This window comes from Pyxicephalus adspersus, chromosome 5 (genome assembly GCF_032062135.1).
Source record: "Pyxicephalus adspersus chromosome 5, UCB_Pads_2.0, whole genome shotgun sequence".
In the NCBI taxonomy this organism is placed as follows: domain Eukaryota; kingdom Metazoa; phylum Chordata; class Amphibia; order Anura; family Pyxicephalidae; genus Pyxicephalus; species Pyxicephalus adspersus.
This window is the reverse complement of record NC_092862.1, coordinates 86498829-86515070: the sequence shown is the minus strand read 5'-3', so window position 1 is coordinate 86515070 and position 16242 is coordinate 86498829. Positions and strand designations below refer to the sequence as shown.

The 16242-nt window shown below is 39.8% G+C and overlaps 1 protein-coding gene across 7 annotated transcripts in view; it reads right to left on the bottom strand.

Annotated features, from left to right (window-relative positions):
* LOC140331210 (uncharacterized) overlaps positions 1-16242 on the bottom strand; it is a 154324-nt gene that overhangs the window by 89805 nt on the left and 48277 nt on the right. For all 7 annotated transcript variants that reach the window (XM_072412024.1, XM_072412021.1, XM_072412020.1 and 4 more), the window contains one exon: positions 8209-8248. In XM_072412024.1, coding sequence (XP_072268125.1) covers positions 8209-8248 — 40 coding nt within the window. The remainder of the gene's footprint in view (positions 1-8208; positions 8249-16242) is intronic.

Below are 16242 nucleotides of genomic sequence, written 5' to 3'. Positions count from 1 at the left end.
TTATGCATTTCCCAAAGTATAAAATACCAAGTTTTGTAACATAAAACTTAAGAAAAATGTTTATTTTCAAGTGGGAAAGGGTCAGAACTTCTGTAAGGTTTTTCCTGACACGTCTGTCAGGACAGGAAGTAATTGGAAACACACTTTTAATACAGATGAGAAGGATTAGAATTTCTAGCAATATTTTATAAACACTTTTTTTCTTTCCTGACAATGTTCTATATCCAATTTTCCTTTACATGCATCACAGGGACACAGTGAATGAACTAAAGCCTGAGAGAAAACCTGACTTAAAAACTAAAGATGGACATGGGAGAGCAAATATTCTATTCTTAATATATCAAATTATCTAAAGAGCATGCGAGCATGTGCATAGGTAGTATGCAACAATGTTTTGCCTGTTTAAGACAAATTGGCAAATACAACTTCCAAATGATTAAGAAATAGAATATCATAACTCACAGCAGTTATGATAAATAGGATTTTTTTTTGTAGGGTCGTAATGGTCAGCATTTCTTTTTCAGGTTTTGTGGCATGATAGGATTTTTGGACCAATGATCTTGTCCATGGCTCATGATGTCCTTTCTGGACTGCTTTTAGTAGGTAAAAAATCATATTGAAAAAGTTTCACAAGATCTGCTGTTTTCAATTTGCTTTGAGCCAATTACCTAGCTATTACAATCTGGCTAGTGGCCCAGACCCTATAGGATGTTAATGTAATTCTAAAAATAGATTTTTGGACTTGCCATTATGTTGTATTTCATTGGTGGACATGGGATCAGTAACTAACATGGCAGTAAAATTAAGTGTGAAATGGTGATCCAACAGATTGTTCTTTTAATGTTACCCTACATAAATTAAGGACAAAGGGACGTAAAAGTGATTTTTACTGGATATAGCTATGATGATTTAAGTATAGTATTATTTCCATTGTCTTTTAGTTAATGTTGCGCAACTTGTTAAGGGGAACTTTGTATCATTATATTTATTCCCACTGTGGTATTTAAAACATTAGATTTTTGAACATTAGCATATCATTTTTATCCATTTAATGCTGTTGAAAAATACATTGTGGAATGATTTACAAATTGATTTGGTGCGGATCAACTTGACTGAATCCAGCCTAGAAACCCAAGTTAGGGTCAATGTAAAGGGCCTCCCTAGAACCATCACACCGTGAAAATTGTTTAGCCTTTTCCATAGGTAAATCAAAGGCACAGTTACTCCCTACATAAACACCAAATAAACCTAGTAGAAAATAGTGAAAGAAGGAAACAAAAAAAATAATTTCCAAAAGAACCAACATGCAGAAAAACAAAAACAATATGCAAGGTTTGCCGTATTTTTCGGACCATAAGACGCACTGGACCATAAGACACACCAGTTTTTAGAGAAGGGAAATGAAGAAAAAAAAGATTCTGAAACAAATAATGTCCTAAAATATTTTATGTGCATTAAAAACCAACAGCACAGTCATAAACACATGTAATAAACCCTGTAAAGTAAATAGCAGCATTTAGAACCATACAGGGGGGACGGGACAGCAGCTGAGGAGGATGCTGAACAGGAGACAGGAGAAAAGGAGGAGGGGGGGCTATACAGGGGGGACGGGACAGCAGCAGGAGACGTAGCAGAGGAGGAAACGTGCTGAACAGGAGACAGGAGAAAAGCCGGAAGGGGGGCTATACAGGGGAGACGGGACAGCAGCAGGAGACATAGCAGAGGAGGAAACTGTGGAGAGACGGCCCGGGCAAGCTGTGAGGCGGCACATAGGCACAGATGAGAGGTAAGAAGGAAACATATGTTTAGGCTACATTTGGACCATAAGACGCAGGGACTTTTTCCCCCCACTTCTGGGGGGAAAAAAGTGCGTCTTATGGTCCGAAAAATACAGTATATCCCCAAATAAAAAAAAAAAACGATTGTTAATTCATGTCATTATCAGTTTAACAGATAGACAAAAATTGAAGAAAGGCAAAACAGGCAAACTTATAGGACATCCGGGGGAGGGGGGAGGAGTCACACGTGGCAGCTGCCTCTCACCAAGGCTCCACTACGCACCGCCATTTATCAGCACCACCTGAATCCAGAAGGCTTCACAGAACAAGGGGACACGAAAGGGGGATCTGGGCCACCGTGACCCCAGAACTTTAAAGCGCTGACAGACCCGGTGATAGCCGGCTACAATACTGAGCAGGCGGCCATTTTTAGAGCCAGGTATAGCTCATTTAACAGTCCCGGGCGTCACTCAACCTGGCCCACAGCTGCATCTGGGAAAACAGGAAGGCCACTGTGTTCACCTGCTGCTTTCAGGAAACCGTGTAGTCTGTACACCAACGAGAAAATCTATCGACTGTCTACATTGTGCAAATTCTATCTTGGCATTCATGGGCAAGGGGAGACCTCCGAGCCAGTCCTCAAAAAAAAAAGAGATTGGAAACTTTTATGTTTGTGCTCGGCCCTCAGTGGTGAATTAGATGGGAACCCATACTAGACATTCCTCTGCCCATGCAACACCTAGACCTTGCCGATTCCCTGCAGGAGGGACCAGTAATTGCCTCGCCTCCCCATACAGGCTCAGGCAAAGAATCCACTGCTCTCACAGCCCACTGCAGGCCTCCATAGATTCAGGGATGGGACAGAGACAAATACCTTAAGTCGATCCCCACCAAGACGGAACCAGGATAGAGGAGGTTGAGCAGGTGACAGAGAATCTACAGGCCACGGTATCCCAAGCTCCTGATCCCATCCCCCAGCAGAGTTTGAATGGCAACCAGCTAAAAAGAGATCAACTCTGAGATCCCCCCACTGTACCACAACAAGACCCACCCTGAAGTCCTGCTGAAGTACCGATGGAGAAGATCTCATCCCGGCACTCGTGGACTGGTAGTTATGATATTCTTTTGATTCAGAGTTACTTTAGTTTAACAATGTTGTTCAGTCTTGGTAATGCCTTAGGTTTAGTTAGCCTTTTCTTGTTATTTACTTAAGAATTACTTACTATAATACTACAGTATGTGGTAATACATGCTTGTACTTCACACTCCTCCCCCACACATAAATCATTTTTATGATGACCTATTGTATTATCTTCTAATATTGTTACTTGCCCAGCTCAGGTGGTACATGGTAATTTTGTGATTTGGGTTCGTTCTCTATCTTCTATTTTCCATGCATGCGAGTAATATATGTCTCTATGGTTATAGACTTCTCCTCTGTTTCCTCTTGAAGAAGCAGATTTTTTCCGCGAAACGCGTCATTCAGAATTTAAACCCTTTGGGGGTATTCTGTAAGGAGAGGTCATTATATACACCCACGATTTTATTGTGTTTTATGTATTTGAAATGGTGTTTGTTTTTAATGTTTATAGTTAATAAACTTTTGTTATTATTGTAATATACTGATGGTAATGGCTTTAAAAGTCCTGCTTAAAATGGATGTATTTCATCGCATATCTTTTTCTATTAATGTTAGGGATGTGGCCTGTTTAAGATAAAGAAATGTATATAGGTGGATGTTTATTTAAACACCAGCAATTGGTAACAGGTGGTGACTTCTGGGCTTTTTAGGCCTAGCAGTTTTTCAAGCAGCAGTGGTTCCTGGTGAGAGGAAAGTGAGAGGTTAACAGAGCAAATGCTCGCGTATCTGCAGATTAGACATTATGCCCTCTCCCTCACCCAGGCATCTAGGTTTACAGAAATTACTTCCTTTGAGAGGATATGCATGCTTGGCCCATACACTATAGGTCTGGTTTCTTCAATTTATCGCCTCCTTCATACTAGTATACGAGGGATTTCGGGAATATTTGCATATATGAGCACCTGGGAATCTATTCTAGGCCGCACCTTGGACAGTGAGGGGTGGTCAAATATCTGGGAAGCAGCACATAAGAGCTCCATCTGTACATATATATAAGGAAAATCTGTACAAAATATTATTTCGATGGTATCACACACCAGATGTATTACACGGTTTGTTTCCCGTTGTGGACCCTATTTGTTGGCGATGTGGGACACAGCAGGGAACTTTGGAACTTCTGGTACTGTCCCACCATTCAGAGTTATTGGGACTGGGTCCATAAGCTGCTTCAAGATGTAACTCAACAACAGCAGTCACTGGATCCGCCTCCCGATCTATTGGGGCTACCCTTAACGTGTCTCCCCAAACTTACTAGTAAACTGATTGCCCATATACTGGTGGCAGCTCGCACCCTGATTCCGACCAGATGGAAGTCCACTTGCCTCCCTCTTTAGAGGATCTATATACCCTTATCCAGGATGTTCGCCTAATGGAATATCTTACAGCCCTTATACAAAACAAAGTGGATAGATTTGAACTGATCTGGGATCCATGGGATGCCTTCTACTCACGATTGCAAGTTTAGGGATTAGTTGTGCTCACCTTGCTTTGGAATGCCTTACTAATAATGCCCGCTGTCCACAATCTGATCTGTCCACAATCTGAGCCCAACAAGTCCCACGCTTGCTCAGTTTTCCAATGCTCAAATTTTGGGGTACATAGGGTTAATATTAACCCTATGTAATATTAAAACACCTAAAATTTCATTTGCATGGCTTCATTAGAACATAAACTCCCCCCATCAAACTGTCCACTATCCTGTCCACGATTTTACATTTTGATGTTGATATATAATCTAATCTTTTATTTATGATAGATTGGTGGCTTATATTAAGATCTATTGGCAAGCACGCATCACAATTGATACTCCTTAGAAGGTGAGACCTATAATAATAGTAATAGACAATAATAGACAATAATAGTAAAGGTAAAGAAAGTACAAAGAGGTGATTGGATATTGCACATTTTGATAGGGATAAGGCTAAATCTGGAACATATGGACTTAAAACTGCACAGTATGACAGGGCTTTGGATGTATTTTTATTATATGGATTAAAAACTGGGTGAACTCATAAATATTAGCTCAGGTGTAAGCAACTAGCAGTATATTTTAATTATATGTAAAGAAATTTGAATGTGTACCAGAAAATACATATCTCTGAAGCTTTTGGAGTTCTTTATCCTAGCTCTGTGACTCTGAGTTGTATAAGTTTACATCAGAAAGGCGATTGGCTCCTTTGGTCTGTTTGCCCTAATGGAGGAAAAAGTGTGGTGATGGAAGTAAGTGACTGATAAATTATTACCACAAAATCAGGATTGTTATGGTATATTTGTATAAAACTATATCTATAATTGTAGGTTTGATTTGTTCCTGATGAAACGGGCTTAGATCCGAGAAACACGTCGAACTTAAAAACCTACCCACAAAACAACAGACCAAATTTGTTGAATATCATTCTTGGTTTTATTGTTGTGTTTTTATATGTGTAACTTTTTTGAATATATATTGAATTTTTAATAATATGGAATTTTGTAAAATCAATGCCGTTAAAATCCCATGGTGACTGACCAACCCCAAATAAAAATGTATATATATGAATTAGGGATGTGGCATATGTAAAACTATTGTAATGAATTAGGAGAATTTGTCCTCAAAACATTTTTATATTGTCCAATATCCTAACGTGAACCCTAATTTCTCTAGAACAAAGAGGTGCAGGCAAACAAAAATATAGGTGCAAGTGGGGGGCACTTGTGGCTAACTCCCCCAAACATAAAAAAAACTCTGCCCATCAAAACACGGTGTCCTGTTACACATGACTGTTCCCTACCAGTACCTAAACTCCAATTTTGTTTTGATGGGCAGAGTTTTTTTTTTTTTATAATCTAATGATAACATTTGTTCATTCTGTAAACATTCTGTTTCCTACACCTCCCCATTCCAGATATTGAAGTGGGCAGTAATGTGTAGTAATGTGTTCTCTGTTCCAAAGAAATTGGGGTTCAAAATAGGGAAGATCACAGAGTACTGTAGTATGACATTTCTAGTTTTGTGGCACGTAGGTATAAATTTATTTGCACCTCCCTGCTATGTAAGTGGCCCCAGGGTCCATACAGTTTAAGTTTTTTTTCTGGCTTCGACACACTTACTTTTAAAACAGCAACCCTGATATTCAATTTCATAACCCAGAATTCACTCAACTGATGAGCATCTCTTTTTATTAATCCGGCAACCGCAATACCAGCCCCCTGGTGGCTGGCTGCGGATGCGGTTTTCCTTTTTCTTATACTAAATCACCAATATATACCGGTAAGCACTCCTTTACTCGATTAGGCACTCATTACATAAAAAAAAAAAAAAAACACAGGATATGTTGGGAAGATGTTTCTAACATATACTCATTTGCTTTTTCCATACTCAATAGATTTACTTTTTGATCCCATGAAGTATCCCCTCTAAATTTTGATAATACCTTGCTAGGACTGACTGACCTACACCTTCAATGTATCCACTTTTTCGGGTACACACCATTCAACAAAGTAAGTAAAATTAACTATACCCCAATTATTGGGATTTGATTAAGGGACTTAATTAGGCTTCAAATATTTTTATTTTGAACACGCTTTTATTCAACAACATCCATTGTTTATACATATCTTATAACCAACAGGTCCAAGGAACCCTAGACAGTGGGGACAATTTCAATAGAGTTACACTGTCATACAACAGAAGGACTCTCTCTAATACCCAATTGGACTATATTATCACCACATTGTAAGTGCCCTTCTATATTTTTACATTTATATACAACAAATCAGTCCAACTTCAATATAATGGAATAAATAACTTTTCAACATAACATAACATTTAACACCTGTTACATTCTTCATAGATCTATATCCTCAATCTCTGTCTACAATTCAAAATCACCATGATCCAGCACCATCTTTATTTTGGTATCTACATTGTTATACCAGACAATTCCACATCCAAAACCTGGATTCCCCCTTTTTTCCCTTTCTAAGTTAAGCTGCATACACACCTGCAATTTTTCTCGTTGGAAAGGATCTTTCACGATCCTTTCCAACGAGAAAAGACTGCAAGATGCATGAACGATGCTGTACATACAGCACCGTTCATGCTCTATGGAGAGGGGAGGGGGAGAGCGACGGAGCGGCACCCTGCTGCGCGCTCTCCCCTTCCCTTTCATTAGGATCGGTCGTCGTCCATCGTCCATGGATCCGCCAGGACGGTCGTCGGACGATGGACGACGACCGACTGTACACACGGCAGATTTTCGCCCGATAATTGGCCGATACCGATTATCGGGCGAGAAAAATTTGCCGTGTGTACGCAGCTTAAGTCTTTTTGCCTTAATACTTTTTATCTCCTATATTCTCCAATTTTTGCTATTTCATTTTTATAATTTGTATATACTAGCCTCTTGCTGGGGAAACCATCCACTAAATATGCTGTGTTACAAACACATAGAACTTTTATGTTTAAGAATATTGTTTATCATCTTTTTAATGGAAATATCATCCCATTTAGTTTTGTAGCTATTACAACATTGGACATAATATTTATCTATTTCAATGTACCATTACTAAATTTATATATTTTTTCAGTTTCAGGGAAACGCGTCGGGATAATTGGAGACATTCATTACCTCTTGAGTACATTTCCTTTATCTATTTTTTACGGTTATTTGTTGATTCACAGTTTTTTTTATGTGTGACTCACTGTAAACAAGCCTTTATAGCTCAATGTATTGTAATATGTGAATATAAAACAATATAATTGCAATTTAGAACTACTTCTTTAATGTATAGTTTTTCAACATAATACAGCGACAAAAACTTTATCACGTTTATTATTCTAAGCCAGAAAAATCCTGTCTTTCTCCTCTCTTCCTCTTTTAACAAGGCTGTAGGGAGCAAAGATCACTTCTCTCCACTAGATTGAAACTTATATAGCATAAGACATACACAACAGATCTGTGCTGAAATGAAGGGCTGTTACAGTGAGATCACAAAAGTTTCAAGTAAAAGGCTCAAATGGCTAAGAGGATTTTAGACATCCTGTCGAACTCCTAGAAAAACCTAGAAAAGATTTCCTATTTTCTTAAGGACACTAAGCGCTGTAAGAATTGGTAAATGCAGAGTTTGTGGCCTTTATGTTTGCCTTTATGTTGGTGCCTAATGTCTTTTTTTATTTTTTTTTAGTATGAAGCTGTATAACCATGGTATGAAATGGTTAAAAAAAAAAAAAAAACATACATTCTAATAAACACAAATGTAAAAAAGAAAACATTTTTCTAATTAATGATTATAACACTTTTAACAAACCTGATTCTCTTTTCATATGTGGAGCAGAAAAACATTCAATCTAAAATAAAAATAAATAAAAATTTATTAAACAAGGAAAACACAAAACAGTAATGTATTAGTCAACATTCAATGCAGTAGTTACCTAAAGCTAAAAACTGAACTTTTGGCATTTATCCTATAGTTTTTTTTTTTCAATCACATTTTTATCCTACAAGATGGACAGCATTAGTGAACAGGTCAGTGGCAGTGGTTTTTGAGAATTCATAAATTAACATTTTCAAACCAACACAAGTTTTTTTTGTTTTGTTTTTTTTTTTTTAAGTACAATTGTGTTTAGAATAATAGTGTGTTTAAAACATGTGAATAAAGCTCAAAATCCTTAAAGCTTTTCCTATTCTATTCCGAAACATGAAGAAAAAATTTATCTAATCTAATCTAAATTTAATCAATTAAATTTGTCCTGTTCTTTTACAGAAAGTGAATAAAGGAACATGTGTGAACAAAGTGAAAAAAAGTATTGTGGAGTTTAAGAAATTCAGCGGATGTAGCACATCCTGGTTATAGTGCATTTCTCTCTAAAAATCAGAGTCAACCTGGCGGCTTTCGAAGACTTTTATGGTCATCTGTATAGTTCGGAAGACGCACTTTCCAAAGAAATGATCGAGGGGTTTCTTAGTGGGCTTGAATTACCTAAATTACAGCCTAAGCATAAGGCAATCCTGGAAAGGCCATTCATAATTGAGGATTTGAATGGGGTTCTTAGGTATCTTAAATTGGGAAGCTCACCTGGCCCGGACAGTTTTTCTAACTTGTACTACAAGACGTTTAGCCCTATCCTGGCGCCACATTTGGTTGCTTATTTCAATCATTTGCGATAGGGGCACTCTCTTTTGGGCCACTCTAATGGGGCATTTATTAGTGTGATCCCGAAGCCAGGTAAGGATCCGTCTGAAGTGGCAAATTACAGACCCATCTCCTTGATTAACTGCGATCTTAAAATTATTACGAAGATCATGTCAATTCGACTGGGCTCTTTTTTGGGTGCGTATGTCCATCCGGACCAGGTGGGCTTTATGCTACACAGACAAGCCCCGGATCAAACTAGAAGGGCAATAGATCTTATTTCAGTGGTTAACTCCAGTTGGGATGGAGGTCTGTCACGTCAGGCTATGTTGCTATCCCTCGACCTCCAAAAGGCATTTGATAGCATATCCTGGAGATACCTCTTTCGTGTTCTCTTCAAGATGGGTTTTGGAGCTTACTTTACCAATCTACTGCTGGCATTGTATGATTCCCCAGAAGCGAAAATATCGTTAGGTGTTTTTTTTTCTGCAGCTATTCCAGTTAAACAGGGGACCAGGCAGGGATGCCCGCTTTCGCCACTTCTGTTTGCGTTAGCAATAGAGCCCTTAGTGATTGCAATGCGAATGAACCCTAATATTAAAGGGATTTGTTTCAACCAGGCAGAACATAAATGCGCCCTCTTTGCTGACGACATCTTGATGTTTGTCACCTCCCCAATCACCACCCTGCCCAACCTAATGAAACTTTTGGATGATTTTTCCTTATGTTCGGGCCTAAAGATAAATAAGTCTAAATCTCAGGCCTTAAATATAAATATCCCCACAGAGATTTTGAAAGGGATAAAGGAGACATTTGATTTCAGTTGGCAGGTGGGTTATATTCAATATTTGGGTATCCGGCTGGCTCCTACCTATAACGGCCTCTATAAGGCCAATTATACATCTTTGTTTAAAAACTCTACGCAGATATACAAAGGTGGTAGGTAGCGGCCATTAAGATGAACCTACTTCCTAGACTACTTTACCTGTTCCGCACTCTCCCGATCCAGGTCCCTGTTAGGGAGCAAAATCTCCTCCAGTCTAGAATAATGAAGTCGGTCTGGGCAGGGAAGAAGGCCAGGATTTGTAAAGATACGCTCCTTGCCCCTAAGCAAATGGGGGGCCTGGGGGTTCCTCACTTGAAACACTATTATGTAGCTGCGCAGATTGCACAATTCTCAATGGGCACTTTACATGGTTCTCGTCCTCAATGGGTCGAAATAGAGAATCAGGATGGTTTTTTGGGCTCCATAGAATCTCTTATGTGGTGCAAGAAATGTACGAGGGGACCAGTGAAATGCCCGGCTTTGTCCCACTCCACTCAGTTGTGGGATGAATATAGCAAACACCCGAAACTCTCTTCCTCTCACAAACCTTTGACTCCACTCTGGTTTAACCCGGATTTTCCGCCGGGCTTATGCCCAACTAATTTTAACTGGTGGATTTACAAGGGCATTAGAAGAGTGAAAGATCTACTGGATCTTCGTGCAGTGCTGACATGGGACCATTTGACTAGCAACTTTGAGATTCCCCTACAGGAACATTTCCGCTATAGACAGCTGGCATCATTTATCAATACGGTCATTAAAGAGGCCCCAAGACCTATGCGTTCCTCCATATTTGAAAGTACGTGTGCCTCTTTAGATGCCACTAAAGGGCAAATCTCTGTGATCTACTCGGCTTTAGTTACCCCTATGAGCAAACTGCAATATATGCGAGACTGGGAACTAGATCTGGGCATCACGTGGGATTTGGATGAATGGGGGGATATGGTGTACTCCCTTTCCAAGGTCTCCTTGAATTCAGCTTTGGTAGAAGCCAATTACAAGGTAGCACTTAGATGGTATCTTACCCCTGCTAGACTGGCGAAAATGTTCCCACCCACCTCCCCCTTTTGTTTTCAGGGCTGTGACTCTCAGGGCTCTATGTTGCATATTTGGTGGTCCTGTCCAATAGCCAGAGCAAATTGGGTCAAGGTATTTAGTTTGATCTCCAAAATCGTGCAGCAAACGATTTGTAGTACAGTGGAAGCAGCTCTATTTAGTAAGCTTGAGGTGTCCCTCTCTAGACCCACAATGAAATTGATCAGATTGATTTTATTGGTGGCCAGAATTTCGCTGGCCAAAGCTTGGAGATCACCCTCGATATCTCTAGAACCCACTTTCGCCAAATTGAATTGGATTATGATCAATGATAGATTGACTCACACCCTAAAGAATTCATTGGGTAAATTTGATGACATATAGGAACCTTGGATCATGTTTAATAATGCATAGATGTTGGAGTATGTTGTTTCATCTTTGGATATGAGGCCTCAGTGATTTGTATTCTGCTAACTTGCTCCTCCTTCCCTTCCCCCCTCCCTTGTAGTTGTCACGTTTTTTGTTTGTTTGTTCATGTGGTGCAACAAAGATTTGTTATAATTTTATTCAATGCTCAATGGCAGTATGCTACAGCTCTCTTATATGTCCCATTCCTTCTACTAATGTCTCACCATGTTTGTTTGGGTAAATATTTATTTGCATCTGAAGTGTTTTCCATACCCTTTATGCATGGACGAGATGGATAATTCTGTTTAGACATTTCTGCAGAGCAAATTGTTTAATTGTTGGCGCACACACAATGTGTTCTTTTTCTTGTTATGATTATGTTTTTATTGTTATTCTTTCTTTATCTTTTTCTATAGAAACATTTTTGTGTTGTACAAATTAAAATCCAATAAAAATATTACAATATTAAATACAAAAATCAGAGTCAATTTGGTTATTACTAAACAACCAATAATGTCTGGGATATAGACATCTAATGAATTTATTTGTGGTACACCCCTATAAAATCATTAATAGAACTGGCTTTATTGAGGAAGTAGTAGCAAGTAGCAAGTAGTGCAGAAATATTCTCAAATGCTTTAAAAAGGCAACCTAAAACATGAAAGACATGGAAGAAAACGAAAGGATAGTAGAATAACCAAAATAGCAAAAACTTAGCCAATGACCAGCTCCAGGAAAATCAAGATGGTTAGCTGAAAGTAATGTTACCATTAGAAGACAAGCCACCTGCAAGAAAAAGCTGCACATGTATAAATGAGCATGTGCGAATGGGCATATGCAATGACATCATTGGCAGAAAAGTGTGTGTGTGTGTGTGTGTGTGTGTAAGCTGCATGGCATATTCTGCAGCTTAACACCTCTCTGAGTTCAAACCTTTTTATCTCCTAAAGCCTCGATCATATGGACTTTTCAGGATACACAGGGTACCCTGATAGCTACCAGAAACCAAAAGCCCCCAAATTTACAGAATTTCAAGATCTTGGGGTCAAAAGTTTTAAAACTTGTAAAAATTGAACATTAGGGTTGCTGTTTCAAAAGCAAGTGTGTCTAGGAGTCCAAAAATTGAAAATACAATTTGGGGACCTCCAGGGCCACTTATATAGTAAGGAGAATTGGGGTGGGCACGTAAATTTATACTTACCTTTCACAAAACTCTAATTGTAATACTATGCTACCCTTTCTGCTTCTGTTCTTTGAATCACAATTTCTCTGGAATCGGGAGGCGTAGGAAACTGAAAATGTAGGTGCAAGTGAGGGACACATGTATAACAACCCCTTCCCCCCGAAAAATTTCATTGGCATGGCATCATTAGAGCATAAAAAACTCAGCCTATCAAAACACCCTGTCCTGTTACACATAACCATCTGCTTCCCTACCTTGAACCCTCATTTCTCTAGAACAGAGCGGTGCAGGTATACAAAAAAATAGGTGCAATTGGTGGACACTTGTGGCCAACTCCCCCAATTTTTAACACCATAGCATGATTACAACATAAACTCTGCCCACCAAAACCCACATGACTCCATTCTACCAGTACCTGAACCCTGATTTAGTAATAATGGACAGTTTTTTTTATGATCTAAACTTACCATAGTAATGAAATTTTAGGGTGTGTTATCCACAGATGTTCCCCACACATTTTCAGTTTCCTACACCTCTCCATTCATGTGAAATTGTGGTTCAAGTGTTAGAAGTAGGCAGTAATGTGTAACGGCAGTGCGTTTGCCATAGTAATGACATTTTAGTGGGGGTGGGGGTTAGCAAAAGGTGTCTCCCCCGCCCACTGCACCTACATTTTCGGTTTTGTACACCCCACCATTCTAGGGAAATTGAGGTTCTAAGAAGAAAGCAGACAGGGTAACATAGTATGACAGTTATAGATTTATGACAAGTAGGTAATAACTTAGGGACCCAACCCCCAATGCTCCTTGCTATGTAAGTGGCCCTGGGGGTCACCAATTTGCATTTTTAATTAAGGACTCCTAGGCGCACTTGCTTTTGAAACAGCAGCCCCAATGTTGTATTTTTAAAAGTTTTTACAATTCTGATCCCCATATCTTTAAATTCTTAAATTCTGGGGGGCTGAAACTGTTATTACTATTAGCTATGAGGGTCCCCTGTGCACCCTGAAAAATTCAAGTCACTGCAACACGCGGTTCATGAGATATGAAGGTTTGTGCACAGAGAGCTGTAAGGCTGCAGAATATGACATGCAGCATTCACACACACACAGCTATCACACTGTGCATATGTCCTCACTCATGTCCACATTACACACGCCCACTCAGGTAGATACATTTTTACAAGCTTTTTTTTCCTCTAATAGAAGGCACAGAATGTGCTATCAGATAGGGGGTAGGAAAGGCTGTGTCCTGATCTCCTCATAGCTGTGCTGTTTCCCTGCCTGGCTTTTTTCAGCAGCTGAAATCCTCAGAGGAGCACCGGAGCTGGGTGCTGCGCCATTTAAAGGGGGCTGGGGAGAACTATAATATATATTCTATATTTATATTGTATTTTTCTGTTGAATTTATTGTAAATAAAGTTTACATTAGGTTTTAATATATCTCAGGATTTTTCTTAAGTTCATCTCTATGCTACCTCAATTATTTTCATGAATGTAGATACTCTCACTTTTTATTTTGGTACTTGATTATATGTGGGATTGGCATTAATATTGTGCGTCTATCAGAGTTCTCAGTTAGTCGAACAGCCACCAGGTTAATGGCCTTTAAGATAGGGAAATGACCAATACACTTGGGAGAGACTTAAGAAGACTCATGTTGGCAGAAAAGAGCCAGACAAGGCCCTCAGGTTAAAATTCAGCGCAAGACCAACTCTTCTTGTCTGCTTCCCTTTTTTGTTCCCGCCTATGTTTGGCCAACACAGGACTTGATTTTGTTTAAATAATCTGAGATAAAAGCAATTTTGAACCTCAGGGACCGAGGACCTCACAAGGCAATTTGGAAAAGAAGACTAATCGCATCAATAGCAAAAACAGATGCCGGGGAGTGGCTGAGTAGCATTATTATATGGATGCCATGGGCCGCAGGGAGACCCAATTGTTCTGTGAAGAAGAAACAGCGCAGATATTGTTTCAGGGTTTGGTTAGTTCTTGCCACAGATTTCCAGAGGACCAGGGGATTTGTGCCGCTGTCTGTGTCACCCACCTCACATTACTTCGCAGCCAGCAGCAGCCCTGTTCTGCAATCCTGTCTGCTGGTCACTTAATGGTCTCAATCATGTCATGCTCTGAGAGCTGCCCCTTTACCGCAAAGAACCAGAGTATTTTGCAGAAGCACTTCCTCTGCTGACAGAAGTGTAAACTCCACCTGAGCTGCCAATGCTCCAGCACTCCCTCTGGTGGTGGGTTCTCTCACTTGCTGGTTATGCGACTCCGAGCTGCCTATAAAAGGAAGTGAGTTGCAACTGGAAGTTGCCTGAACCAGTTCTTTTAGGCTCGTTTCCAGGTTCCCGCTATTGCTGTCTGCGTCTCCAGTGGCTGATATCCTGTGTACCGACTCTGGCTTTGACCCTTGACTACTCCTGTTTTACTCCTGATCCTGCCCTGACCTGACCTGACCTCTGGCTTGTTTGACCATGTTTCTGTCTCTTGTTCTGGTACCTCACCTGATCCCTGTCAGCAATCACCTGCCTCTGCATGCACAGGGGCCACAACTTGGCAGTTGCTCACAGCGCAACATCCTCACCTCTAGAGACTCATGCAGCTGCTTAGACTCTGCATCTTGCACATATCTCTGCCAACTGGGCTGATTACACAAAGGGTCCACCATCCTGCCCTGCAGCACCGTTACAGTTCTCTTCATCATCCATCAAATACAATGTCACCCTGAATTCTGGAGTCCAACCATCCTTCTCTTAGGAATGCCTCAGCCTTAGCTACAGCAGAGAGTGACTCCTTCATTAAAATAAAATGAGCCATTTTAGAGAGTCTATTGACCACTACGAGGATGGAGTTCCACAATGAAATCCACTGATAACTCCAATGGACTTGATGCTCCAAGGGCGGGTTGAAATGGGCAAGGGAATAAGTAAACCCCACAGTTTAACTCACTTTAGAAGCATGCAAAGGTGGTACACAAGTAGACAAATGAATTACAATCCTGGGGAAGTTCTGGCCACCAAAAGGACCACTGAATTATGTGCATTCTTGGACAAAGTGACCCTCCAGCTGATTATGGTGACAAGCTTCCAGAGCATTGCATAACTACGGTTTCTGAGAACTGCTGCACATTAGTGTTGTGTGGAGTAAACCAACTTCTGGCACCTGTGAACAGGTAATTCCAGCCCTGGATGATTGAACTACATTTCACAATTCTTCAGCATCTCTTGGCTTTGCTTTAAAAAAGAGCATTTTTTTGTCACCCCACAAATTTTCCATTTGATTAAGTTGTGGGGATTGGACTGGCCATTCCATATTGTAAATCTTACTGTTTTGGAACAAAGAAGTTTCTTGTTTACTGGTGTGCTTGGGGTCATTGTCTTGTTTAACCACCCTTCAAGGGCATTTCCTCTTCAGCATAAAGCAACATGACCTCAAAGTTTTTTTAATGTATTCAAACTGATCCACAAACCCTGGTATACAATAAATAGCTTGCTTTCATCAGTCCACAAAATGTTGCGGCAGAGAGAAAAACATGGGACGATTTATGGACCATAATGTATAAAGTAAAGAAATATTGGTGCCTTGGATTAGGACAACCTCACATTATGATATATATATATATATATATATATATATATATATATATATATATATATATATATATACACACACACACACACACAAAGAGGGTCCCTTCAGATGTATCAGTCATACAGCATGTATGAAACCAGCAGTGACTGGGGCTAGTCTGATACT